General features: G+C 42.9%; 1 protein-coding gene across 1 annotated transcript in view; it reads left to right on the top strand.

Moving 5' to 3' along the window:
• C8A (complement C8 alpha chain) overlaps positions 1–26,397 on the top strand; it is a 63,121-nt gene extending 36,724 nt beyond the window's left edge. Inside the window, exons 8-11 of the mRNA XM_002810772.5 lie at positions 14,845–14,970; positions 16,137–16,294; positions 20,566–20,788; positions 25,739–26,397. Coding sequence (XP_002810818.2) covers positions 14,845–14,970; positions 16,137–16,294; positions 20,566–20,788; positions 25,739–25,890 — 659 coding nt within the window. The 3' untranslated portion in view covers positions 25,891–26,397. The remainder of the gene's footprint in view (positions 1–14,844; positions 14,971–16,136; positions 16,295–20,565; positions 20,789–25,738) is intronic.
• The last annotated feature ends 871 nt before the right edge of the window (positions 26,398–27,268 follow it).

Below are 27,268 nucleotides of genomic sequence, written 5' to 3'. Positions count from 1 at the left end.
GGGATTCTGGGGGTAAAGAAAGGACTCTAAATATACATACATATTCAAATGCATATTATAATAATTGCAATTATATATTTGTCTCTTTTGCAGACCATGAACTTTGATGTACAAGTCCTAGGCCTATTGTCCTTGGGGTATTTTTTGTATCTAGCACAAGGCTGGGCCCACAGTAGATGCACCATGAATACTCATTGAGCTGCATTCTCCTTGCTTCTTCTACTCCTGCAACTCTTAGCATCATGTGAATGACCTCCACATTTCCATCTAGAGTCTTCTGTCTTCTCCAGAATCCCTACCCATATTTTCATATGCCTGTGAACATCTCCACCAGGAAGCTGGCACCTCCAGGCGTAACATTCATGTCCTTCTCACCCCAAACCCTTCAAGCGTTTCTTCCTGAATTCTTTCTCTATAGAGACATCACCATCCTCCCAGTTTACTTGAAATAGAGAGGTGGAAAAATAATTATTTATTATGTGCCAAGCTTCATAGCAAGTCTCCTCACCTAAGATTGACAATGATCCTGTGAGGGAGACATGGTTTCCTCATTTTTACAGATGAAGGAAACAAGGCAAAAAAGTCATATCACTAGTAAGTGAAAAATATACAAAGTGAGTTAAAATCCAGGGTTGTTTCTTTTTCATCTCAGTTGCCTTTACTGGGACTCACAGCCTGGGAAAAATTCTGTCTCTCCACTCTCTCCCTCTACATATCTCATTAGTCACCTCCTCCGTATCCACAATCCATCCCTTTCTCTCCATTCCGGATTCTACTGATGACCATACTATGCCATTTTCTCTGCAGGTTCCCTCCAGCCAAGCAGACATGCAGAATGAGAAATTTATCAGAGGTTAGATAGATGTTTCATAAATGCCTTTGGAACAAAGTTGGTGGTGGTCTGCTCCAGACCCCTTCTGTGGCTCATGTAGATAGGACCTGATACATTTGCTTCAGTTTTTGTGTCCTGGGTCCCTCAAAATGCAACATGAAGTAGAATGCTTCCTACCAGTTAAAGAATCTCAGGGAGTCTGATCGGACACCTCTATCAGGGATGCTGTAATAGAAATCCTGCATAGAATAGAAAGTTAAACTGCTATGATTCTTGGCCTTATTGAAAGGGTTTTGCAAAGACCTCACAGAAAATGACTTATGTTGATGATTTGCTCACAAAAACAGCCGTAGCCATTCTGCCACCCTATCAAAGACAGCAGGCCCCATCAAAGATGGCAGGCAGTGTGGTAGTGGAAAAAATTTTCCCTGAGACATCTTTTTTTTTTTAATCTAGGCTCTAACATTCAGAAGCTGAGATGTCACATTTCTGAGTCTCAGTTTTTCCATGACTAAGGTAGAGATTGTCATAACTACTTTAAAAGTCTATTGTGAGAATTAACCAAGATAGTCATGAAAAGCACTGTGATACCTTAAATAGTGTCCAAGCAGCACTTACTATTATGGATTATAATTTCAGGTGGAGTCAGTAAGTACTAAAGCCATTTTGATCAAGCTCTGTGAAATTAAGAAACATGCCAGTGACATGGTAGCAAGGAGTCCACACTTTGAAGTCAGATACATCTGGGTGGGGATCTTGGTTCTATCATTTAGTAGCTGTATGTCTTTGATTGAGGAACAATAATTAATTTCTCTGATCCTCAGCTTCTTCAAGATCCAAATAAGAATGATAACAAGGGTTTGTTTGGTTGAGAATAATTCTAAGTGCATGTTGCATGATAAGTGTTTAATAGATATGTATTCCCTTTAATGAAGGATATGGATATAGCACAGTGGTTGGAAACATGGACTCTGCCACTTACTAACTATGTAATCATAGGCAGATAATTTAATCATCTTAAGTTTCAATTTCCTCACCTGCAAGCTGGAAATACTGTCATCTACCTCATAGAGTGGTTGGTTGTGAGGAATAAGTGAACTTATTTTGTACCCACATTCCAATAAACACTCAATAAATTTCAGTTGCTGAAGTAGGTTCTGAGTCAGATTGCCTGATTCAAGTCCTATCTCTGCCCTTTATCAGTCATGTGACCCACAGACAAATTAGTTAACCTCACTGTGCCTCAGTTTCCCCTTCTAAATGAGTCAATGAGAGTACATACTTCATAGGGTTGTTGTAAACTTGAGGTGAAACAATCTATGTGAGCATGTGGCATAGTGCCTGACACAGAGTAAGAGTTCAAAAATGTTACCTATTATTGCTGTACAATGTTGGTGTTATTATTACCACATTTTTATTATTCCCAAATTTACAGTTATCAACTCTGGAATGTTAATTGTTCTCTCATCTGTAAAGTGGGGATAAGAGGAAGATCCATCTCCCAGAGTTCTGCAATCACTCAGCTCTGAAACATTGCTCAACCAGGAGGGAAATCATTATCATGATATCCAGCCTGCAGTGGCTGGTACATTTGCTGTGGACTTGGAGCCTCAGCAATCATGCCTCCTCCTCCACCTGCCCATTTCTTTGATCAAGGTCATTCATTTCTGTCTCCAGAGCTTCATCCAGTTTTGGAGGGACCACTCTTCCCATTTATCAAGGTCACTTTGAATTCTCATCACTATCTTTCAGAATGTTAACAACTCTGCTCAAATCAGTGCCTGCTTTCCATCATCCCTGGCCCTGATGGATGCCAGATAACAGTGACCCTGGGAAAGACCCTTCCAGCAAGAGTGCAGTACATCCAACCCATTATTGATCATCTTATTCCATTCAGGGCTTGTGGACCAGCCAGTCTACCACCTAACACACAATGTCTAAAAAGCTACAGGGACAGAATTTAAAACCTCACTAAAGTTAATGCCAATTATAGCTCTACATCCTCTTCCTCCTCCCTCCCTGCCTTCCTGTATTTCATTCATTCCTTTAGCCTTTCCCTCGACAAACATTTATGAAGTACACATAACATGGGAAACACTGTCTAGATACCAAGATGCTTAATACATTGTCCCTCTCATCAGGGGGCTCATAGAAAGTAAGGGGGTTTCTCTTCGTCATAATCATCTGATTATGGTCAGGGATAATTTACTCTGTGGACAGCCAAATTGGTTATCACCCAAAGTGAACTAGCAATTTATTTTCTTATTCACTATTTCGTTTTAATAAAATGTATTTGCATATAATAACATTTACTATTTGTAGAGCATAACACATCTGGCATTCAAATTGATCCTCATAATAACTTTATGAGGAATTACATTATTATTTTCCCCATTTTTATAGAAAGAAAGTTGAAATCCAAAGAGCTTAAGTAAATGGCTCAGTGTGACTCACTTAGTATTGAACCTAGGTCTTCTGATTTAGATTTTGTATATCTTCCAAGTACTCATCCCCTTTTCCATGTATTCTGTCATTCATTCTGATACTATATGCGAGAGGCTTAGACTTTAGCAGTGGTGGTAAGTCAGCCAAGGTTTACTGAGTATTCACTGTGCGGTAGACATTGGGGTAAACACTTTAAATGCACCATCTCATTTAATTCTCAGGAGAGACCTGTGAAGAGGATACTATTATATAATCTCCAATTCACAAAAGAAGAACTGAGACTCAGTTATTCTCTGTTAAACAGCTTGCCCAAGGTCACATAGCTATTACTTGGTGAAGTCAAACTTGTAATGAAGAACCTGTAATGTTAAGCAAGGTGCTATAATGTCTCAAGGATGTCTTAACCTAGGATTTTTCAAACTGCAGACCGTAACCCATTAGTAGATTGTAAAAGAAATTCAGTGGGTCATGGTCAGCATTTAAAAAATAAAATATAATAGAACACAAAGTATCAAAGTATGTCACACAAAGTGTAGTTAAGCACTGAAACTTTTAAGCCAAGCACAGTGGCTCCTTCTTGTAATCCTAGCATTTTTGGAGGCCAAGGCTGGAGGATCATTTGAGCCCAGGAGTTGGAGACCAGCCTGGGCAACATAGGGAGACCACATCTCTATAAAAATTAAACAAACAAACAAACAAAAAACTACCCAGGCATGGTACACGCGCCTGTAGTCTCGGCTACTTGGGAGGCTGAGGTGGGAGGATCACTTGAGCCTGGGAGGTCGAGGTTGCAGTGAGCCAAGATCACACCGTTGCACTCCAGCCTGGATGACAGAGAGAGGCCCTGTCTCCAAAAGAAAAGAAAAGACACTTCTTTTAAATGAATGTGTATAGACTGATCATGATGTAAAATGTATTTCTTACTTTGAGAGTGATCAAGAAAGTATTAAAAACACAGTCTTAACTCAGTGTGCTCCACTAACTATAAAAACATATTTAATTACTTCAAATAAAGGAAAAATCATCAATAGCCCTAAGGGAGGCATTGGGAAGTGTATTAGTCAGGTTCTCCAGACAAACAGAACTAATAGAATACCTGTATCTCTCTCTATTATGTATCTTTATATAAAATGTATATATAATATAGAGATTTATTACAATGAATTGGTTCATGTGATATGGAGTCTGACAAGTCCCAAGATCTGCAGTCGGCAAGCTGGACACCCAGGAGGGCTGATGCTTTCGTTTCAGTCCAAGTCTCAAGGCCCGAGAACTTGGACAGCCAACGATGTATTTCCAGTCTGAAGGCCAGCAGGCTTGAGACCCTGGAAGAGTTGACATTTCCATTCAAGTCCAAGGGCAGGAAATGAAAGCCAATGTTACAGGTTGAAGAAAGGAAGACTCTTCTCTCATTCAGAGGAGGGTCAGTCGTTTTGTTCTAGTCAGTCCTTCGACTGATTGCATGAGGCCCATGCACATTAGAAAGGGCAGTTTACTTTATTAAGTCTAGCACTTTAAATGTTTATCTCACCCAGAAACACCCAGAATAATGTTTGATCAAATAGCTAGGCATTCCATGGCCCAGTGAACTTGACATATGAAATTAACCATCATAGGAAGATAGACATGTGGGAAAGCTGGAAGCAGATGTCAATAACAACTGTGGAGCTAGGTCTGGAAAGTCTCATGTAATCAAGTGGTTCCTAGAGTGCATCTCAGTGCAAATAGAGGAATAAGCATCATTGGGTTCTAACTCTGTGGCAGGCGGCACGCTGAGCCCTCTCATGCACATCATCTCATCCAAGCCTTGTGGCAACCCTTCAAGCTCTATTTTATGGCTGTCCTCATTTCACAGATGAGGACCACCAGGCACTGAAAGGCAAGATGACATGTCCAAGGTGACGCAGCTGGTCAGAGGCAGGGTGAGGTTTGAAACCAGGTTTCTAATTCCAAGTGCAATGTTTCTTGCAGTAAACCTAGATATTTTATTTCATTTATTTTCCTTTCTAAGAGCATCAAACTGTCATGATAGCTTTGAAAGCGAGTAAATTGGGTTTTAAAAATAATTAAGGGAATATTATTTTCTGTATCTATTTCTAAATGTAAAGGTGGGTCAGTTTGACCCATTGATTGGGAATTGTAACTGGGAGAATTGTTAATGTTTAAACTGACAAGCATGAGATTGTTCTGAAACTTAAGTACAGACACAGAGCCAGGAACAAGCAGAGTGTGCTGGCTGGTGACCCTCAAAGAGGTGAACCTCAGAGACTTGCAGGTCAGAAGAAGTGTCTAAGCCAGGGATGGCAAGTGGTCTTAATAGCAAATGCTACCTAGACTGCTGAGTTGAAGACTGGAACACAAGATACAGGCTCAGCCATAAAGTGCTATCATCGATTAGTGATGTCTGCCAGAGGCTGGGGACTGAGGGCAACAGGGCTCTTGGGCTGTGTACTTACTATACAGTTATTAAAATAAGACAAAGGCAGCTCAGATGTTTAAGCCATGTGCGGAGAGTGATTGGAGTGGGAAAGACATTTAATCAAAGTCCCTTAAATTACCATCACATTTATACATCATGGCTGGTTGTTTGATTATAACTCCCTTTCAGGACGATTCTGAGTAGAGCATTTACCCTTGTTGCACAAAGTTGGAAACAGGAAACAATCTCAGTGGAAAAACCATATTCGTAATCTAATCTCCATTCATCCATTCATCCACTCATTCAGTAAATGCTCACTGAGCACCCATGATTTCTGGGAACACAGGGGTGAGACACACAGAGCCCTTCCCTGGAGAAATGTGCAGTCAGTTGGGTGCCAAGAATAACATAATGTGATAAATGTTTAAATAGAAACAAATACAGTAGAAGCACAAAGGAGGGAGCAACAACTTTTTCTGCTGCTCCCACTTGCTAGACCCTAAAGACATTCAAAACTCATCTTCCAAAATTACTAGGAGTAGAAGTTTGCCTGGAAGAGAAGGGAGTTGCATGGGAATGGCTGGGGCAGCAAGTAGGTAAGGATGAGTAAAAGGATATGAATGTCCAGATTCACTCAAAGGCTGGACTCGGTTTTGGAAGGGCTTGTTGCTGAGGCCAGGGCATAAATGAGAACAATCTTGGCTGGATTATGCCAGGAATAGTGATGATAACAATGGCCAGAGTCAGTGTTGACCTCTCAGAAACCACAGAGAGGATGGCAAGCTGCAGGAATCATGCAAGGTGAACACCGAAAGCAAGAGAGTCTCTGCATCTGGAAAAGAAGGCCAGCATTTCAGTGAGCATGCACAGACCTCCAGCTCATTGTTCACCATTGGGGTGCACTATACTGAGCAATATACTGGTCCCTGGACTTACCATACTCTTCCTCCTTGATTTGCATATGCTGTTTCTTCTACCTGGAATTTTGCACCTCTTCCTCTGCCCTTCCTTATTCACCTGGTTTATGCTTATTCATCCTCAGTTCTCTGCTTAGCTCAAATAGGACTCTTCCAGGCAGTCCTTCTGTCTCCCCAGTTCTGGGTTGGGAGCCTGTTTTAGGTGCTTCAGTGTACTCAGGACTTAGCTCTGAGTGTCACACTATTGCAGCTGCTTGTGTCCGGCTTGCATCCTGTTAATGTTGCATCCCAGAGTCTTGCCCATTAACTGAGCCTGGCCCACAGAAGAGACTCAGTGTCTTTCTAGCTTGGGTGGTTCCAAATCCAAGCCCATGTATGCTGGGCAGCCTCCAGAGCTTTCCTAACACTCTGCAGAGTCAGGGGTGGTATCCTAAAGTTCTGAGCTGAATTGGACAATGAGGAGGGTGAGGTGGGCAGGAACCTTACTGTAAAAGGTCCTACGTTCATGGCTAAAGGCTCTGGGACAGCCCAGCAGGTCTTTTTATTTATTTATTTATTTTTGTGCCTGCTAACAAACCAGTCACCCGAACAGACAGTCACTGGATTCTAACAAGCTCCAGGCTTTATCCCCAGTTACTATGACAACCAGGCTTCACGGTGATGGATGGTATTGATTGACTGACAGACTCCTAGTTTCTTGGCTCTGTCCTTACTCCCCTTAAGTCATCTGCATACACATGGAACTGAGACTCTCAGCACCATCCTTCTGATTTTGTCTTGATTTTGAATTTCCACCTCTAATATCACTGAGAACAGCTTCATACTTAAAGGAGAAAAGCTGAGATGGTGTCAACATTCTTCCCAGAGCCATCCTTAGCTCTCTTTCCCACAGGCGGTATAATATGGCATACAGAACATGGTCTTTGGACGCAGGCCTTGGTTCAATCCCAGTTCTGTTGTTTACTTAGTGTATAACCTGGGCAAGTGACAAGCTATCTAAGTTAAGTTTAAACTATTTCAACCTACTCCTTTCTAAAATGGGACTGATTATTCCTATTGTGGCATGATGTGTGAACACTGAGTGAGCTAACACATGGAATATCTCTACCCAGCACATAACAGTGCTTATGAAGTCACCGGGTGCCCTTGTCCTCCCCACTCACTCCTGGCCTAACCACTTATACTGCAGAAATGCCCATTAAGAAAACCTGATTTTACAAACACCTCAGCCTCCCTCTTTTTCTAACTTTTCAGATTCCAAATCAGGAGCCAAAAGCCTCAGTGTAGGCTGCAGTATTTCTGGCAACAGTAGTAATAGCAACACTTGACTGTGATTGCTAGCTCTGAACCAGGCACTGTCCTGAGCACATTACATGGCATGGATTAACTCATTCAACACTCAACAACAACCCTGGGAGGTAGACAGTATTAAAATCCCCATCTTACAGATGGGAAAACTGAGGCAAGAGAGGTTAAACAATTTGCCCACATAGTCATTGGGCAGGGGTGGAATTCCAGCTCAGGTAGTCTCTGTTTCAGAATTTGGCCTTCAGCTAAGCTGTCTCTTGTCATGGCTGAAATTATGTGGAAGAGTCAGAGCCTCTGAAGAACCCTTATCAAGTAGGAGGAAGACATGGGACTGCAGTCAACACTGCCTCCTTCTTCTGCCTAGCTTCCTTTCTCTGAGCTTCTTTGTAGAATGAGGTAGTCAGGGAATGAGGAGTTGGAAGGACTACCATTGGCTACTCACCATGCATGATGAATGTTCCTCTGCAGAATAACAGTAGCATGATGAAATGGAGCATCCATTGTGTTTGAGTATGGCATATCTTGCTTCAAGACCTGATTCTTGGGCCTGTTAGTCTTGGGTGACTTTGGCAAGTTACCTAACAATAAAAGCTAGTATTTATTGAAGACTTAATTGTGTCAGACACTTTTTAGGAATTCACTTATAGAAAAAACTATCATTCCCGTTTTAAAGATTGGGAGTATGAGGCAGAAAGCCATTAAATGAGTTACTCAAGTCACTACCAGAGAAGGTGAATGGTAGGACTCTGACCCCAGAGGTTACACTCTTACTCACCACATTTCCTGCTTTTTCCAATCTTACTGAGCCTGTAAGATGGGTAAATCCTCCTTGTCCCAGAATATTGTTCAGAGTCTCCAGTGAGGTAATGCAGCTGAAAGTGCTTTATAAAATATAGCATGAGATATTAATCTAGCATGAGATATTACAAAACTGTGATTTGCATCTTCAATTAAAGAAAGACCTGTGACTCCTAGAATGTTTTAGAGGCATTGTCTATATAGGCTAAAGTCAGCCAATCCCCAAGCCCTCCTGGGGGGCTTGGCACATGCCAGGCTCTGTGCAGAGATTTGCAAACCCAAGAGATGACTTAGAAGCTTGTAATCTTATAGGAAGAACAGACCAAGAAATTGACAATTACTAGAGTGAGCTAAATACCATGCTGGAGAGAAGCACAGGAATACACTGGGGGCATAGACATAGGGCCCTTGGGGATTAAGAAAAGGCTGTCTGGAGCTGAGTGGGAGAAGCTCAATGAAAGAGATAAAGGGACTTTCTAGCACCTGCAAAGGCACCGAGGTACTCATTTTATTCTCAGATGTTTTGGAAGAAGTGTGAATTTTAATGGATAAACAGAAACACAAAGGGGACAGGTGAGTTAGCTAACACCTCCCAACTAGCCCAGCCACACACTCCAATCATCTTTTCCAATGTGATGATAGAAAATAGACTATTAGATTCTCTTTCCCATTCTGAGGCTGTCTTTGGGGGCAACCAATATAGCAAAGCAATGTAGCAGATAAATTACAGCAACATGAATGGTATTTGTTTTTTGCAAAGAGATAAATAATGAACTACTCCTGCTGTTTTCCACCTAATGCTTTTAATCTGAGGAATGACAGACTTGCGGTGTTCTGGCACCTTGGAAATCAAGCTGCCTGGTTCTGCCTGAGAACCACAGACGTGCAGCAGCTCCATGGAGGTGCGAGGGCCGCTCTCCCACCTGCGCCACGGCCAAGACCATGTGGGAAACAAATAGAAGACATGGTGTCCAGACTCATATCCTTTGGGCTCCTAGCCTGTCGAGTAGACACAGAAACAGCTCACCTCGAGACCAGGATAGACTGAGAAACAATCCAGCATCCCACTACCTCTGTACTTCCTTAGGGACCTCAACTGATTTGCATCTCTCTCTTTTCCACTCTGGAGTTTAAGTCACATTGGCTTTTCTGAGTAGAATCTTGCTGCTGAGGAAACAAGTCCTCTGCAGGGTCTCCCTCATCTCCCATTATACTCCTACCTTTGGCTAATCCCTACTTGTTCTACTTGTCTCTGGCTCCTTCTTCTGACCCCCACAGATGCCTTCCCTGACCCTACTGCCCTGTGTCAGAGTCCTCCTCACACACTACAATAATTATCTGTTTCCTTGTCCATTTCCCCACACTTGACTCTCAGCTCGTAGAGGTCAAGCACTCTCCTGAGTCATCTTTATTTCTCAGCTAGCTCTAACACAGTAAAACGTTATTAGGTACTTATCAAAGTTGTCTCAAATGTTCTTAAAGCATTCCGCTGTGTTCTTAAAGTCTCAGGATCATGGCATTAGAGGTCACCTTAAAAGATGACTGGTCTTTTCTACCCTTCAAACCCTCCTGTACCCTCACAGGCAAACAGCCAGCCTCAGCTTGGTCTCCTGCAATGGTGAGAGCTCACTGCCTGCTGAAACACCTCATCTGTGCTTGACTTCTGACTGTGATAATGATCGATCTTATGCTAAGCCTAAACTTGCCTTCCTGTAGCTTTTGGTCTTTGGGTCCTAGTTCTTGCCCTTGCAACCACACAAATAAACCTAATTCTCCTTCCTCAAGACAACTCTCTGGAGGGTTTAATCCAGTTCTACTGGTCTCTCTTAAAGATAAATCTTTTTTCCTTTCTTCAAGTAAACATCCTTAGTCGCCTCTAATATTTTCAAAAGGATGTGGCTTTGAACATCTTCACCCTCATGCTTGTTCTTCTCTGATCATTCCCTATTTTTAAATTTTATTATGGTAAAAATACTTAACATGAAATCTACCCTCGTAGCCAATTTTAACAGTACAATACAGTGTTGTTAACTATAGGGACATGTTGCTCTCAGACCTTATCTTGTATAATTGAGACTTTATGGTCATTGATTAGTAATTCTACCTTTCCTCTTGCCCCCCGCCCCTGGCAACCACCATGATACCCTTTGATTCTATATATCTGACTATTCATATATCTAATATAAGTGGAATCATGCAGTCTTTATCCTTTTGTGACTGGCTTATTTCACATAGCAGTATATCCTCAAGGTTCAATCGCATTGTCACATATGGCAGGATTTTCTTATTTTTAAAGGCTGGATAATGTTCATTGAAGAAAATCGTATTTTCTTATTTCATTTTTTAAGGTGTTTTTGCACACAGCTCTGAGTTTCCCTAATCTATGGAGAGGAGAGTGAGATTACTTCCTGCTTCATTTTACTAATTATAATTTGTACCCTGGTTTCATTACCCTACTGAGCGGGGAGTAATCTAAAACTCTAAGGCCTTTTCTTTTGTTCTCCTGCTAAGCTGTGTCTATTTCTCATTGTGCTTATTCATTTGGTATTTTGTCTGTAGGGTAAGATGTTAAAGTTTTCCCAATTCAGTCTCATTTTGCTATGCTTGGTGATATGGTTTGGCTGTGTCCCCACCCAAATCTCATCTTGAATTGCAGTTCCCAAAATCCCCATGTGTCATGGGAGGAACCTGGTGGGAGGTAATTTAATCATGGGGGTGGTTACCCTCATGTTGTTCTCATGATAATGGGTGGGTTCTCATGAGTTCTGATGGTTTTATAAGGGGGTTTCCCCCTTTGCTTGACACTTCTTCTTGGTGCCATGTGAAGAAGGATGTGTTTGCTTCCCCTTCTTCCATGATTGTGAGTTTCCTGAGGCTTCCCCAGCCATGCTGCACTGTGAGTCAATTAAACTTCTTTCTTTTATAAAATCACCCAGTCCTGGGTATGTCTTTATTAGCAGCATGAGAATGGACTAATACACTCGGTCAGTGTATCCACCCAGCCTTTTGAGGCCTTTTTGGATCCTGTTTCTTTAACTGACTTATCCTTGGCTTCTTCTAGTTCTTATTCTGAGTAGATATGATGGAACTGGCTACTAAGTCCATATCCAAGGTATTGACAAAGGTATCAACTGAGACAGGATGCCAGAGTCCTGTGGCAAGCCACCAGAGATACTCTGTAGGACCACCATACTCAACATCTGATCCAAGATCCAATGAAGAGGAATCATCTGGGATACTTGTCTGAAAAACAGATTCCTGATTTCATAGAAATATACAATTAGAATTCATAGAGGTTGGGCCTAGTTACCTATATTTTTCAAAAGCACTCCAGATGATCTCAATGTATAGCCTGGGTTGGGATTGATCAACTCCAGAGCTCGCTGAGTTCAAAAGCCCCAAACAAACTGCGGTTTGACCTGGTCCAAAGTTAAGCCTAAGGAGTGCAGCCTGATGGGAGGAGGTGGAGCAATGGCAGAGGATTGCCTAGTTTCATGAATATAGTCAGTCTATCCACACTACACACCTATCTGGGCAAGTTCTCTATAATGGCTCCAGACCTTTGTCTGTTCCTTTCACCCCAGACCCCCACCCCCAACTCTTTCTGTTTATCTCTCTGGTTCTGCATCCTGGCTTCCAATGCCAGTTTCAACTCCTGGATTTTGGCACCAGGTTTGACTTCCTCTGCCCCGACCCCAACTTGTTAGTGTCATTTTCCCACAGGCTCAATGTAGACAGCTCTGATTTTGGCATCTCTTACAGCCTCTGATGAAAGACTCCTTTCTAGCCCTGGTATATTGAAACAAAAAACTCTCGGGATACAGATTGGTCTTCATTTAAGATATGGCCCCTAGCCTGCTAACTTCTCAAGGGCAGGATCTTACCTTTGCAGATTTGCATCATATTCACATTAGTTATATCCTCGAGGTGTCTACATTGCCCAATATGCGATATGCTGAGGATGGTACACAGTAGGTGCTTACTACATTTTCCTCTCAGATGGCAGAATTCTTTTGTCTGAAGCAATAACTGAGATTAGTAAAACACCACAGGCTTCTAAACATGACAGACTTGAGCGTGAATCTCAGCTTCACCATTTTTTAACTGTATGGCCTTAGGCAATATAATTAACCTTCATGAACCTCAGGCATCTCAGCTATAAATGAAAAGTATGAGCTAAGTGTCTAAGAGTGCTTAGGCTCTCAGGTTCTATGATTCTTTGTAAGTCACAGACTCCCCTTGCTGGCTGGGACCCACTTTGGGGTCTTAGATGGCAAATCTCTGCAGTCAAGTCATGCTTCTCAAGTCAGACTGGAATTCTCTTCTCCCAGCATCACGTGGCAGGCTGTTGCCAGAACTTTCATGAGCGTAATCACACCACAGGCATCCTCCAGCCCCCATTAATCAGCCTGTCCTGTCGCTTTAATTCAGCAGCACTCCACCATCCACCTAAATAATCACTCTGGCTTCTGCCCGTGAATTCTTTTCATCCACTTTTGTTTATCACTGTTGAAGCATTTTTTAATCAAAACAATTAAATATGCTAAATCTTCCCCCAATTAGTAATGCATTAAAAATTAAAAGTGTTTGAATGGAAATGGCAGAAGCCCTTTGCTCAGTGCTGAATGCCGGTGCTCAGAACATCACTTTCCCCAAGCACTTTCAGCTCAGGAGTGACTCAGAAACTGATATCCAAAGAGGCACAGAGGGCTGCAGCTGAAAGGGGTCTTGGAGATGACAACCTCTTCTTTCCATAAATGGAAAATGGAGGCCCAGTGGGATCATGGGTCTTTCCTAGGATCATACAGGGTGTTAGTGACTGGAATTTGAATTTAGGACTTATGACTTCTAAGTTTCCTTCCATCAGAAACCCTTACCAAAAGACTCGGGGCATTCATTTATTTACTCATTTTTTTCATTCATCAATCATTTATTCTGAAAGTACTTACTGAACACAGCACACACCACATTGCTATGCTAACAAGACAATTGTGAATTAGATGCAAGTCCTTGACCTCATAGAGTTTGCTGTTTAATGGGGACACAGGCAAATAAACTCTGATGCTCAATACTCCCTTGAAAATAGTGAATCTAATCTTTAGCTCAACTGAATGACAGGTGTAAATTATTTTTCCTTTATGGTTGATAGAATAACAGTATGACTGGAAATAATTATTTTGTATAGTTGTAGTTTAAAGGAATGATGTCTCAAAATACAAACTCCCGTTTACAACTTCCAGAAGACTCCTTTAGCTACCGAAAAGGTTGAACTCTGTAGCATGGGCAATATTCCTCCAGTCTATTTATCTAGTTTTATCTTGCCAGGCATACCTAGGGTTGGAAACCCAGCTCTGTTTATTTACATAGCAATGTGGCTTTACTGCTTTGAGAATTATTTTCCTCATCTGCAAAATGCAGGTTCCTAAGTGGATCCTCAGATGTAGACAAATACAGAGATGGCTAATGTGGGCCTGACAGTCTTTACGGAGTCTGAAGGGCAGGTAAACTTTCCATGGTGATCCACCCATCTTCTAGCAAGACTTTGGCCTCTCTGGGGTGCAAAGAGGACCTGGACAAAAAGAATTGTGATGAAGATGATCATTCAGGCACAGAGAACATTGGTAGCTCTGAAAAAAAAAGGAATTATTCAGATCCAAAAATGGTTCATGGAGTAAATGACATTTAAATGGAAGCTTGAGTAGCCTTTGGAAAGATGATGGAAAGGGAGGAGGAGGGGCATTTATAGTAGGGACAAATATGTGCAAAAGTTCAGAGTAATGGTGCCCATCATGGGCCGGGCACTGAGGTAGGCATGGGGGCAAATGCAGATGGATGAGATAGAATTATTGCCTCAAGGTGGCTCAATAAAGAATGGTCAAAGGAAAGAGTGCTAGAATTTTTTACCAACTAGCATGTGCAACACATATCTCTTCTCATTTCGAGAACTATTTTGGTTGGAACCATGCAGAAGAGAAAACTGAAACTGGATTAAAGAACCAGGCTTTCAACCCAGGGCTTTTGGATTCCAAAGCTGAAGCTAGCTTTTACTACTGTGACATAGTTGTACCATGTCAAGTGTCTTTTAATAACTCAGCATTTTGTGTTTCTCTGTCTCCCTGTTGCAGGTATTACCAGCAGAGATATCATGACATGTTTTGGAGGCTCCTTGGGCATTCAATATGAAGGCAGAATAAATGTTGGTGGAGGTTTATCAGGAGACCATTGTAAAAAATTTGGAGATGGCAAAACTGGCAAGTGTTTAGCAATAGATCTTTCCAAAAAGGAGGCCAGGCTTTCCTTTGGACACACACTGGGACATGGAAGCTATTTTTTTTTCCCAGTTGATTTCATTTTAGTCAATGATCAGACTGCATAGATGCTAAATACCCCAAAGCAATGACCTGCGGTAGCTCTATTTTGAATCTACCATGGGCTTAAAATCACCTTAGAAATATTTACCTTTATACGGGGCACCCTCCTAGATTTCAAGGGTTAGACAAAGATCCAAGTAAGAACTAGAATGAAAGGAATCTGGAAAATGGGCTGTTTGAATGAAGACCCATCATATTACAGTTCAGAGGGAGGAAATAAGGCTGTTGAGAGAGAATATGGTACCAAGTCCAAGCTCAAAGAATAATTATTAGAGAGAGATTGTACAGGAATATTTTATGGCATTTCCTGAACAAGTCAGTTGGGGTGTCCATGTATTCATTTACTCATCCATTCATCAAACAGGCATTGAGTTTTTTTTTCCCCAAGGGGGAGACACAGAGGATACAGGGATGATGAAGAAGTTTATAATGCAGTGGGTAGAATAGATATTAAACAGGTTCAAGCTATTCCTATTGCATTAGGTTACCTGTACCTCAGGGCCTTAAGTCAGATTGTTTCCTCTCTCTTTCTATCCTCTCTTCATTTACCTGGCAAATATTCACTTACCTTTGTAGACAATTCACCTTTCTTCCTGACTGCCTCCCACACCTCCTACTGTATAGCTGACTAGTTTCTTTCGCTGTGCCCCCATTGAGTCCTATAGTAACATCTGTTGTACCTATAGCACCTATAATATTTGATTGAACCTATTTGGCATACAGCAGGCACTGAGTAAATATTTGACATATGAATGAATGAGTGAATGAACGAATAAATGAATGACCACCCATTTCCTGTCCTCCTTATCCTCCATGTGGGCTGGGCTGTCCTCTCAGTATTTCTCCACTCCAGAGGATGGGTCTATTTCTGAGTCTTGGTCCTTCCCTTCTGCCTTGTCCTGCTAGCTAACCAAGAAGAGTAGAAGAATGGTAAACATCTAAGGAAAACATGTAAGCTTTCTTCCAAATCTCATTAGTGGGGTTTGTCAACCAGTCCTTGGGCTTTTTGGGAAATGAGTTAATGCAGTTTATCCTCTTGATGGCAGAAAGGGCCAGGAAGGCCATGGCTGTGGAAGACATCATTTCTCGGGTGCGAGGTGGCCATTCTGGCTGGAGCGGTGGCTTGGCACACAACAGGAGCACCATTACATACCGTTCCTGGGGGAGGTCATTAAAGTATAATCCTGTTGTTATCGATTTTGAGGTAAGTCTTTTCGCAGTTGAAGAAACTCTACGTCCATGAGGAATGAAAGTGAAGCAGACCAGATCATTTCATATTTCTTATTATGAGCCCATCAAAGAACAAGATTAAATGTAACGCCACACTGAACTAGTGGCCTTCCTTGTGCCTGACTCCAGGGAGTGCATGACTTCAGACCCAGGCTACGGGACAGCTGGGATCTGAAACTGACGATCTGGTCAGTGCCCAGTTTTACACTGCTCATCCCAGAAGTTCCTCAGCATTAGGTCACATTAGGCAAATCATGATTTTTATTTATGCATAAAAGACTTCAAAAATCACATGGGCTAAATTAGGGGGTGGCAAACTTTTTTGTAAAAGGTCAGATAGTAAATATTTTAGGCTTTGTGGGACACATACAATCTATAATACACAAAGTAGTAGTATTAGTTCTTCTTCTTTCTCTTCTTCATCAAATCTCTTTAAAAATATAAAAGTCATTCCTAGCTCGAAGGCCATACAAAAATAAGCTGTGGGTTGGACTTGGACCCAGGCTGCAATTTGCTACCATGCTCCAAAGTTATCTCATCTCTCCATTAGAGGAACCTCTGTCATAGATACTATTCCCTCCCATTAAAAAGATTAGGAAACAGGCTCTGAAAAATCACGTGAAAATATTTGAGTTCTTAGAGCTCAGAGGTGGCAATGCTTGGATTTCAGACCTTTGGACTTCGTATCCAGTTGTCATTTCTCTGTATCCTAGCACCTCCGTTAAAGCAGTGGCTCTCAGCTACTAGGGGCAGTTTTCCTCCACAAAGGAAATATAGCAATGTCTAGAGATGTTTTTGATATTTTTGTCACCACCCACAGTGGTGGTGACACTGTGTCACCTGGGATACTGTTAATCATCCTTCCATGCACAGAACAGACCCCAGAGCAAAGAAATATCTGGCCTCAAGTGTCAATAATGCCAAAGTTGAGAAACCCTGCCTTAAATGCTTAACCTCGCAAAGTGTGGAAAACTCTGTTTTAACCACAAAAGAAGTAATTGTTCTAGCAGTTGCCAAAGTATTTCTGTCAGTACATGGTGTAGTCCATTCAAAATAAGAGACTGCGTTTCAGACTTTGAAGCAAAAGATCATCATTTTCTCATCCCTTTTCTCCCCACCCTTGCCTATTTTTCTACATATATTTAAAATCCCAGATATGGATATAGTCCTCCTCTTAAAACATATGCCTACAGTTAAACCTAGAAGTCTATTCTAACACCCTGGTCTCTGTGAAAAAAGCAGTCAGATGGATTAATCTTGATTTCGTTTCTTCTTCAATAAGTAAGAGACCATTTTCACGCAACTGTAATTCACATAGGGTTTGAAAATTGATGTCATCAAGCTATTAGTGATTTGAGCAAAAACTGTAAAATTGATATCAGGAGTAATATATAAACTTTCACAGGCAAGAGGTGAACTTGGTGTTTGCCTTGAGAAAAACTTCCCTGGGAAGACTCAGGGTCATCATTTGGAGAAGACCACTACAGTCTTTTGGGAAAAAGAGCCCAGGCTTTAGCAAGGTTGGGTGAGAGGGAGGAGAAAGACATGATTTAGGTCATAGCTCAGCCGCTTTTTCAATGTGTGACCTTTGACAAGTTATTTCTCTCACTGAGCCTCAGTTTCCTGCTCTATCACATAGAGATATTTCACAAGACTCAGGAGATTGGAAGTTACTTAGTAAATGTCAGTTGAAGAAACAGGTTCAGCACAATATCTCAAAATTGGCAAATGATAGAGTCCAACTCGAGTCATGTTTGACTGACACTAACATCCTCAGTCTCTTCACAACTCATATTGCCCCCTGAGAAGTTCAGACTCAATGCATTAAGCCACGGGCAGGCTTTATAGAAGGGAAGTAACACAGCTAGCACTGTGTTTTAAAAAGAGAATGCTCACTGGGAAATAAAGGGTGATTTGAAGAAGAGAGAGATTACAGACAAGGGGACCAGGTAGGGGTTATTTGGAGTCTGATGTTCAGAGTGGAAACAGCATGTTATTCACTTGCATATCCCCCAGAGTTCAGCAGTGCTTATTTATAACAAGTACTTAGAGTTTGTGAATGTAGGAGTCCTGTTATGTTACGTTTGTGTTATGTTATTTTGCTATGTTGTGTTGTGTGATATATTGTTATGCATTATCTTGTGTTGCTATATTGTATCATTTGACCTCTGAGTCTTTTTTCTCATCTGCAAAACGGGAACAAGATCATTGCCAATACCTTTCCAATCTCTAATGTCGTAAGATCCCTTTTCTCCACCTCTCTCTCCTCCTTTAACTCCACCAGTCTACCCTATGGAGTGCTTCCTCTCTTCCTGTGGTTCCTGGGAGGGAGAGATCTGAGGTGGGGAACTGGGTGCAGAGCCCCACTGGAAAGTCAAAGAGAAATTGCTCAATGGTCCTGGCTTTCCCTGGAACTAAGAGTCATCTTTGAGCAGGCCAACAGGGCAGCCTATTCTACGCTGACTTCCTAACAATGGCACTGAATTCCCTGAACTTCCAGTAAGTGGTTTTCTCCCCTTGGCTGGGGACCCTACCAGTCCTGATATTACCTGCCTGCTGACCTCAACCGCAACCCCTGACCACAGGCCAAAGTCTGTTTGCCACAGGTCTTTCTGTACACATTTCCAGGAACTCAGTCAAAGCTATTGCCAGAGCCCTCAGTTGACTTCTGTTTCCAGGGAAGTGCGACTACCGTAATGTGGCTCAGTCCTACTGCTGACTTGCTCTGGCTCAGTCCTACTGCTGACTTGCTCTGTGACCTTGGCAAATCACTTCACCTTTGGGGGCCTCAGTTTCCTTTCCTTAAAATGAGAGATCTGGAGAAGTGCCTTCCTTTTATGAATGTATTAAAATGTATAACATTATAAGCATGCTGAAGATAATCATATGTGCATGCAATTTGAAAAACATGGGTTTTTTTTCACTATTATCACATGCAACTAACAAAAATGGTGCTTTATTTTTTGTCATTCTTCCCTTGTACAGTAGTATCTCACATTCAGTATTTCTTTAGATCCTCATAAGATATCTGGGAATTAAGTATTATTCCTATTTTCTAGATAATGAAGATCAGACTTGGGGCAGTTAGGCCACATAGCTAGAAAGTGAGTCACATTTACTTAGCTTTTACCATGTGACAGGCCTTTCCTTTCCCCTATATCATCTCCCTTAATCCTCACAATAATCCTGGAGGGTGTGATGACTGTTCTCCCTTTACAGATGAGGAAGGAGGCTCCGTGTGTCATGTGCCAAAGATCACACAGTTGGAAGCAGGGTAGCTGGGGTTTGAAGCCAGGTTTTCTGGCTCCAGATTTAATGCTCCTTGTGCTTCATCTACTACTTCTCAGTAGAGGCAATTGTTTCCCCCAAGGAATATTTGGCAATGTCAGGAGACAGTTTTGGTTTTTACAACTGGAAGGGGGCTGCTGGCATGTAGTGGGTAGAGGCCAGAGACTCTGCTAAACAGCCTACAATGCACAGGACAGCCCACTCCTGCCAATAAATAATTATCCAACTTGATACGCAATAGTGCCGAAGTTGAGAAACCCTGAATTACGGTCATGCCTGGAATGGGTTGCATCAGTTGTAAATAACCCCCACCCAGCCACATGTAGCTGCCACAGTTACACCATTAGGGAAATTGATCAGCAATGACAACAACACTACCTGTCAAGGATTTTATTAATTCCTGCATTGAAGGCTGACAATCAAAACACACACTTTTCCTGCTTCCTAAATGTGGTGGAGGGGGCAGATGAATTGGCACAAATAACTTCTAAGCTCACTTGGGATTGGGAGTGCACAGGTTTCAGAGTTAAGTAGGTGATTCTTGTGAGGAATGCACACATTGCTCCAGGATTATTGTGAGGATTAAGGGAGATGATATAGGGGAAAGGCCTATCATATGGTAAAAGCTAAGTAAATGTGTCTCATGTCCTAGCTGTGTGGCCTGGGACTTTTAACTGCCCCTCTCTAAACCTGATCTTCATTATTATTTCTTAATAATTATGTGATTCTGAGCCAGTCACTTAAACACTGAGCCTCCCTTTCTTCTGCTAGGAGCTGAGGAGTTTAATACCTATGTCACAGAGTGGCTGTGAGGATCCAAGGTGGTGGGATAAATTGGGTGTCTGTGTCTGTGCCTGGCATGTATCAGGCCTTCCAGAAGCTTGGTGGCCGGATCTTGGGCTCTGGGAAGGTAGATAGAGCCCAGGGAGGGGCCCTGTGTTCTTTCTGTGCCCACAGATGCAGCCTATCCACGAGGTGCTGCGGCACACAAGCCTGGGACCTCTGGAGGCCAAGCGCCAGAACCTGCGCCGTGCCTTGGACCAGTATCTGATGGAATTCAATGCCTGCCGTTGTGGGCCCTGCTTCAACAATGGGGTGCCCATCCTCGAGGGCACCAGCTGCAGGTGCCAGTGCCGCCTGGGTCACCTGGGCCCTGCCTGTGAGCAAACACAGACAGAAGGTAAGGTCCGTGCATCCCCACCCAGTTCCAGCCTGGTCCAGCTCAAAGGGGCCAGTGCAAAAAGGACTTTTGGGGTTCCCAGCCCCTCATTTTGGAGCTCTCCTAGCCACTACCCAGGAGCCACCTTTGAGAGTTCTATTACTCATCCATCACATTTAGTGGTTCTTGTGTTTTGTCCTTGCCATCAAGACCTTTTCTCAGATGAGAACTGTTTTTCGCCAAGATGTACATGGACAACAGGATTCATTTCTGGAGGAATAAACCAGTTTCCTAGGGCTACCATAACAAATCATCACAAATTAGGTGGCTTATAACAACAGAAGTGTATTGTTTCAGACTTCTGGAAGCTAGAAGTCCAAAGTCAGATGTGTTGGCTAGGTTGGTTCCCGCCAGAGACTGAGGGAGTATGTGGTCCATGCCTCTCTCCTATCTTTTGGTGATTGTCAGCAGTCCTTGGCATTTCTTCGCTTATAGATGCATCACTCCAGTCTCTGCCTCTGTCTTCGTGTGGCATTCTTCCCTCTATAACTCTGTTTCTCTTCTTATAAGAACCACCAGTCATTGGGTTAGAGCCCCCCCCAATCCAGCATGACCTCATTTTATTGTGATTTCATCTGCAAAGATCCTATTTCCAAATTAGGTCATGTTCACAGGTAACAAGGGTTTGCCTTGAACATATCTTTTGGGGAAACACAAATCAACTCACTAAAAGAGATAGGTAGTTGTCATTATAGTGTAAGGAGTTATGACTAAAAACAAGGTTTGGGCAAGGAAGGTTTAAATGCAGATAACTGCAACATGAACAAACTGGTACCAGGGAAGAAAGTTATCAAACAAGCATTAAAAGTCCATCACTTAAAAATGAAGTCTGGGGACTTGGATGTGAATCCCAGATACTTTACCAAGTCACTGTGAGACACTAATTATTCACGTCTTTCTGGGGCTAAGCTTTCTCATCTATGTTCCCTTTTAGCCCCAAGAGTATGCATGTTCCAATTCCTAAGCTCCGAATTTTTCAGGCATATGAAACTGTTTATATGGTACATAAAATGATGGCAAAACGTATGGACTACGTAATCAATGTATACATTAACCTAAATTGACTATTGCAATGAAGAAAACACAAAGGGAAAAACAAAGAAGTCTGGATGGGAAATCCAAGGTATTACAATTGACTCCAGAAAACAAACGGTTGAAGCACAGGGTGGAGGGGGCTGAAGCCATGTGGCCCAATGGCCATGTGAAAGAAACAGGCCAACCATTAGTCCCAGTTCACCCAGTGAGAGCCTGATACAGATGACCCCAGAGTGAAAGATGAGTTAACAAAAGTCAAGAGCCCAGGATAAAATTCTTCTCTGGCATACCAAGATCTTTGTTCTTGGTGCCACACTTCACCAGATACTGGCAAAGCAAAGCAGGCAACCCAGGGAAGTGGGAAGGCTCAAACCTATGTATTAAGAAGATCTGGAAAGATTGGGAATTTTTGACATGAAGAAGAAAGACTCAGAAACGACAAGTCCCACATAAACCGCCATATGGGAGGACATGGAACTTGTATTCTATGGCCACTGAGATTAGGTTGTAGGACTAAAGGAGAGAAGCTATAGCAAAGGGATTAGGGCTTAATGAGGGAGGACTTTCTTCTGCATGTACTGCTGCAAGAGTGAGGGAGGGGGATAGATGACCACTTTTCAGGGAGTTGTAATGGAAGAGATTCATTCTTCCAAGGGATGGTTGGGCAAGACAGCCTCAAGGTCCTTCCTACCCCCAGAATCTCTGAGTCTCTGACCTAAACAAGGGATAGCAACATGGTGAGCAGTTGGTAGTTTGAAGCTTAAAATCTTTAAATGCAAAATTGAATTTAAATATTTTAAGCTTCAAGCTACAAATACCAATTTCTTTAGGATTCAAGGGGATCTTCATGGAGTAGACCTGGTTTTAAAATCAGATGATGTTGTTATTATTTCCTCATTGGGAGAGTAGTTCTAAGTAGGAGGCAGGATAGCATAGCTCAGGTATCAAACCGATCTTTAGTTTTTTGTTTCTGTTTTTGTTTTTCTATTGAGATGGAGTCTTACTCTGTCACCCAGGCTGGAGTGCAATGGCGTGATCTCTGCTCACTGCAACCTCCTCCCCCTGGGTTCAAGCAATTCTCCCACCTCAGCCCGCCCCACCCCCACCCTGAGTAGCTGGGACTACAGGCATGAGCCACCATGCCTGGCTAATTTTTGTATTTTTACTAGAGATGGGTTTTCGCCATGTTGGTCAGGCTGGTCTCGAACTCCTAGTCTCAAGTGATCTGCCCGCCTCAGCCTCCCAAGGTCCTGGGATTACAGGCATGAGCCACTGCATTCAGTCCAGGTCTTTAATTTCTAAGCTGCCAATTTCCATCTGGGCATACCCGATAAAATGAGATTATATTGGAACCTTCCTTAAAGGTTGTGTTGAGGATTAAACTAGTTAACACTTGTGGTAGGCTCTATTTTAATAAGCAAAAGAAGAGACAGCTTCATGTGGGATGTTTCATTGGTAGAGGATTGTTCTGGGTTGTTACTTGTTCAAATTCCTCCTTTGCTGGCAAAAGGGGATAGAACCTGGGTCCCAGTGAGCTGCCTGTGTACTGTGGGAGGTGTGCTGAAAGAGGTAAGCCAAGAGGGTGAGTGAAAGCCAAAGACCTTATGAAGGAGCAGGCAGAGAATACAAACCAAGGAGACCAACTCCCAGGGCCAGTTCCATCTTCCATGGAACTGCAGATTCCAGCTTCTTTGTGTGAATTGGGAAAAAGGCACTGCCTGGTAGGTGGGTGAATTGGGAGAGAAAAAGAAAACTACTCTGGATTGATACAGCCGAGCTCAAGGGCCCAGGGCTTTCCTGACTTCCCAAGCAGGGTGTGGACTGGGTTGTAGCCACCATTTTCCCATTGGCCAGGCAGCATTCCCAAGGGGACCAAAGATCAATGAACAGAAAAAATAACTAAGCCTTATTAGTAACAGCCATTAGAGCTGCATGTATATGAACTCATTTATTTTCCCAAGAACCTTATGACATAAATGCTATTATGAGTCCCAATTTACAGATGAGGAAAACAAGGCAAGAAGGACGGTTGGATAATTTGCTCAAGGTCACCTAGCTGGGGAATGAAAGAGACAGGATTTGGACCCGGGACCCAATCTCTTAACCATTACACCCTACTGAGTCACATCCTAAGAGTGAGGAAATTTGGGGAATGAGAGTAGAGGGTCTGAGACAACTTCAGTAAGTATCATTTTGGGGAGTGGAAAGTGGGGTATGTACCAGTTCATGGTTATCAACTTGGCCTGGCTTAAAGGAACAGATGTGAGCCTTGCCAGAGTAATTTAATTATAGCACTCCAAGGGCCCTCAGAACCAGTGACTTGCTAGGATCCCTGTCCACACAGCATAGAGACAGGAAGAAGGGGGAGTGTGGGCTACCCAGACATGCCTCTCCATGGTCCAGTGCCAGGCTCAGTGGCAGGCGGGCTGAGATACCTGCACACATGGTGGGCATCAGAGAAGGTGTGGGCATTACATAATGATCTGCAGGGAGGGAGGAGACAGAGGGCTGCTCCTGAGGTCCCATTCTTCCTGCATTCAGTTGCAGGCAGTGCACTTAGTTCATTGCAGGCAGCTCATGGCGCTCCATCAACCTAGTTCCAAGCAAGGTGTGGACATCAAGTGCCCTTGGGGCTGTCATACTGAACTTTCAGCCTGATGGAGACTGGGCTGGCAAGGAAGTCTGAGGCAGGGCAGTCAAATGCCATGGAGGCCCATTACAGTCCCTGGGAATTTTCCCAGTAAACCTTTGCCTATGGAGACTGAGGCACAGAGGTAGGAGAAAGAGACAGAGAGCCTTGCTGTGGCTGCCCCATCAGGGAGTATAATTACAGAGCTGGAAGGAACTTGGAGATAATCCAATCCAATGATAGTCACACTGTGATCTGAGGAGTCTTGGGGTCTCAGAGCTGCCCCAGCAGAGGAGGGCGAGCCTGACAGACATCCAGCTTCAAATAGAGCATCTCCACTTTCATCTGACTTAGAGGTTGGGGGTCCATGTAAGATTTCATTTAGGAAAAATGAAATTGTGATGAAAAAAAATAAAGATGGAAAAAAAAAACCATTGGATTAGTCCATCTTTCTCATATGATAGCATCCAAAACTCAGGCAGAGCCCCAGGCTAGGTAATTCTCTGAGCTAGATTTCCAGATAGTCCATGGTCAGTGCATGTGTTCAGATGCTCTGTGCAGAGAGCCTGTCACCCTCTGTGGCTCCATTGCCAGAATCTGAGGGGGTTTGATTTGCAGATCCTCATACAAAAGCTTAGCAATCCTCTCCAGGGAGGTGTCTGGCCAAACCTTTTCTCTGACTCCCCAGTGGGGCGGTGCTCCCCTCTCTTCACACCCTCCAGTGACTCTGTGTCATTCTTCCAAGGGAGCACACCTCCTGCCTCCCTCTGCTATCCATCTTCCATGGAACTGTGGACTCCAATTTAATGAGATGGGCTCCCAGTGGCCTCTTCTCACTCCATCCAGAGTTTCAAATTTAGTGCAAGGCAGTGAGCACAGAGGTCTTGGTTGGCTACCTGAAGGCATTTCCCCAAGGGGGATTGCAGACCACTCTCAGGCAACAGGATGGCCTTCCCTCCTCAGTAGCAGCTCTGCAGCTCCCTGGACAGAACCCCCAGGGGCAATTAAAAGCCTGACTGCCATGGTCTCCGCAGTGAAACTGCCCTTGCTACATCTGGACTAACAAAGGAGCAAAGACCCTATGTACCTTATCCGTACGTACCTCCAACAAGCTGCAGTTGACCAAAGGAGGGGAGCCCAGTCCCTCTCCCAAGGGGCCCAGCCACCCCTCCCTGTTTGTCACCAGACAGGCCCTTCCTTCTTAGCCATATGCTAACCTTCTCTTCCCTGGGAAATTTCCTCTGCAGGAGCCAAAGCAGATGGGAGCTGGAGTTGCTGGAGCTCCTGGTCTGTGTGCAGAGCAGGCATCCAGGAAAGGAGAAGAGAGTGTGACAATCCAGCACCTCAGAATGGAGGGGCCTCGTGTCCAGGGCGGAAAGTACAGATGCAGGCTTGCTGAGGGCCTCTGGACACACGCTGGACCAGATGCTGTGGATGTCGACCCCTGCACTGACTATTGGATAAAGACTTCTTTCAACTAAGAGAAGATGCAAATCAGCACACTTTTTTCTTTGTTCTGCCAGCTTCCAGGCCTAAGACTAGGTTTTGCTATCTACAGCCAACTATTCTATTACTTACAAAACTCAATCATTTTATTCAGCAACTGGATGTTGACTGTTAACTAGAAGCTCTGTCCTACTCACAGCACTTTGAATCATCAAAAAAATAAAGTAAAATAGAAAACTGAGAAAACTCAATCCATGACCAGGGAGAACTTACAGGATGTTAGAGACAAAACAAGCAGACACCTGAAACAATCAATGCCCAATAAAACAAAGTAGGATGAAAATTCTCTTAGTTCTTTGATAACAATTTGTTCATTCATAGAAACATTATTAATTGGTAGGGTAAGCAGACACTCTGAAATAATGAGAAAAATACTAAAAATTGACTTGAGTTATTTCAATTTGCCTTCATTTGAACTCATTTATTAATTCAATTAATTTCTCTAGTTCCCTTAAGTTCTTACCACAAATGTGATGTTTCTCCTGATTATTTTCTCATGGAACACTTCTTTTCCTACATTGCAATTTTCACAACTAGTGATTATATTATCTTAGTCTATTTGGACTGCTATAACAAAAAGCCATAAACTAGGTGGCTTATCAATGACAGAAATTTATTTCTTACGGTTCTGGAGGCTGGGAAGTCCAAGATCAAGGCAGATTCAGTGTCTGGTGAGGGCCCACTTCTTAGTTTTTACAGGACTGTCTTACAGCTGTGTCCTTACATGGCAGAAGGGGCTAGGCAGTCTCTTAGGTCCCTTCTTTAAGGGCACTAATCCCATTCATTAGGGCTCCATTCTCATGACCTAGTCACTTCCCAAATTTCCCACCTCCTCATGCCATCACTTTGGAATTAGAATTTCAACATATGAATTTTGAAGGGACACAAATGTTCAGATCATAGCACATATATTTAATCCTACATCTCCTGTGAATATTTGAGACCTATCTCTTCCTAAGAGATAATAATCTTGAGGGCAGAAGTCAGGTTTCTTTTGTTTAGCACTGTAGCCCCTGAGGTCAGGCTTGTGCCTTAAATGTAGCGGGGACTTAGTAAGTGGCTGTGATTAAATAAGTGAATGAATTGAAGAGTCAGGTCATAGATGAGGTGCACATTGGTCAGCCTCCCAGAGTGGAGAGTGGATTTGAAGAGGCCAACTAGTGATGATCAATCCACCTTGTCTGACCCATCTCTAGGGGAGGCCAATCACACCAGCCAGCCTCAGAATCCCACAGCCCTCCAGTCATGCCTCAAATAGAGAACACGTTAGG

This window comes from Pongo abelii, chromosome 1 (genome assembly GCF_028885655.2).
Source record: "Pongo abelii isolate AG06213 chromosome 1, NHGRI_mPonAbe1-v2.0_pri, whole genome shotgun sequence".
Classification (NCBI taxonomy): Eukaryota; Metazoa; Chordata; class Mammalia; order Primates; family Hominidae; genus Pongo; species Pongo abelii.
The sequence above is the reverse complement of the archived record's forward strand: the minus strand, read 5'-3'. Positions and strand labels throughout refer to the sequence as shown.